Raw genomic sequence first — 1,000 nt, 5'->3', positions numbered from 1 at the left:
ATTGGATGCCAACCGCCGTTAAACCTCATCGAAGAAGAAGAAGACGTCAATGGGGTGATGTCAGAGTTGGGACGTCCTAAGGATCCCGTTTAGACCTTTCCAGAGAAGGATAGAGGGGAGAGAGGGATGAGTGCTTGGTGATGGCAGACAAATCTCTCACGGTGTTCGTGAAGCTGTTCGCCGCGGTATTTTACGGACTCAGTTCTTTCCTCATCGTCGTGGTAAACAAGAGCATCCTAACAAACTACAGGTGTGTTTGGCTGATTTCTGTTTAGTCTGTTAGCTAGCTCCACACAGCGAGGCTACGTACCGTTTGATTCTGGTCAGGCTATTCATAAACTGTAGCTAGCTAACGGTAAACTCACTTGCTATTTAGATAATATTGCTTGGACAGCTAACGTTATTTAGCTAGTTAATTAACGTCAGCGAGCTACTTTCTACTAACGTTAGATACACATTTAGGCCGTTAGTTATTTCTAGCTAAGTTAACTATCTAGGTAGGTAACTTAACTACGGGTTTGAGGCTTTGGTGGCTAACGTTAAACTTTGAACTTTGATAGTAGCTAGCTGACTACTGTAGCTTCTTGGATGTGTCACCGTTTTGGGACACCTTCATATCATGACGTTACACGAGATATTTGGCAATTTGCTCAAGCTGTTTTCTTGTCACAGTACGATACATTACGATAACGTTACATTTTTACTTTCAGGTTCCCCTCGTCAATATGTGTCGGCATTGGTCAGGTAAGTGGGATTCCTGTGTGTGTGAGTGAGAGAGCTATGTTACTCCAGTATAACTGAGGTGTCTGTGTTGTAGATGCTGGCCACCGTGGTCGTGCTGTGGGTGGGCAAGGCTCTGAGGGTGCTAAGTTTCCCAGACTTCGACCAGAGTATACCTCGCAAGGTGAGTCAGTCAGCTAATAGGTAGGTGTACATGGCTGTCTGTGTCCATCTTTTCTGTGTGTGTCTATCTACCTGTTTGTATCTGTCCTAACTGGTC

At 44.8% G+C, this 1,000-nt stretch overlaps 1 protein-coding gene across 1 annotated transcript; it reads left to right on the top strand.

The window, feature by feature from the left end:
• Positions 1–129: 129 nt before the first annotated feature.
• On the top strand, positions 130–904 carry LOC311114576 (solute carrier family 35 member D2-like protein; the record flags this gene model as incomplete). Its single annotated transcript, XM_084189817.1, has 3 exons — positions 130–250; positions 711–744; positions 818–904. Coding segments are annotated over exons 1-3 (231 nt in total), but the record flags the coding sequence as incomplete, so codon positions are not given.
• Positions 905–1,000: the final 96 nt, after the last annotated feature.

This window comes from Coregonus lavaretus (genome assembly GCF_964263955.1).
Source record: "Coregonus lavaretus genome assembly, contig: HAP1_SCAFFOLD_11273, whole genome shotgun sequence".
Classification (NCBI taxonomy): domain Eukaryota; kingdom Metazoa; phylum Chordata; class Actinopteri; order Salmoniformes; family Salmonidae; genus Coregonus; species Coregonus lavaretus.
The sequence above is the reverse complement of the archived record's forward strand: the minus strand, read 5'-3'. Positions and strand labels throughout refer to the sequence as shown.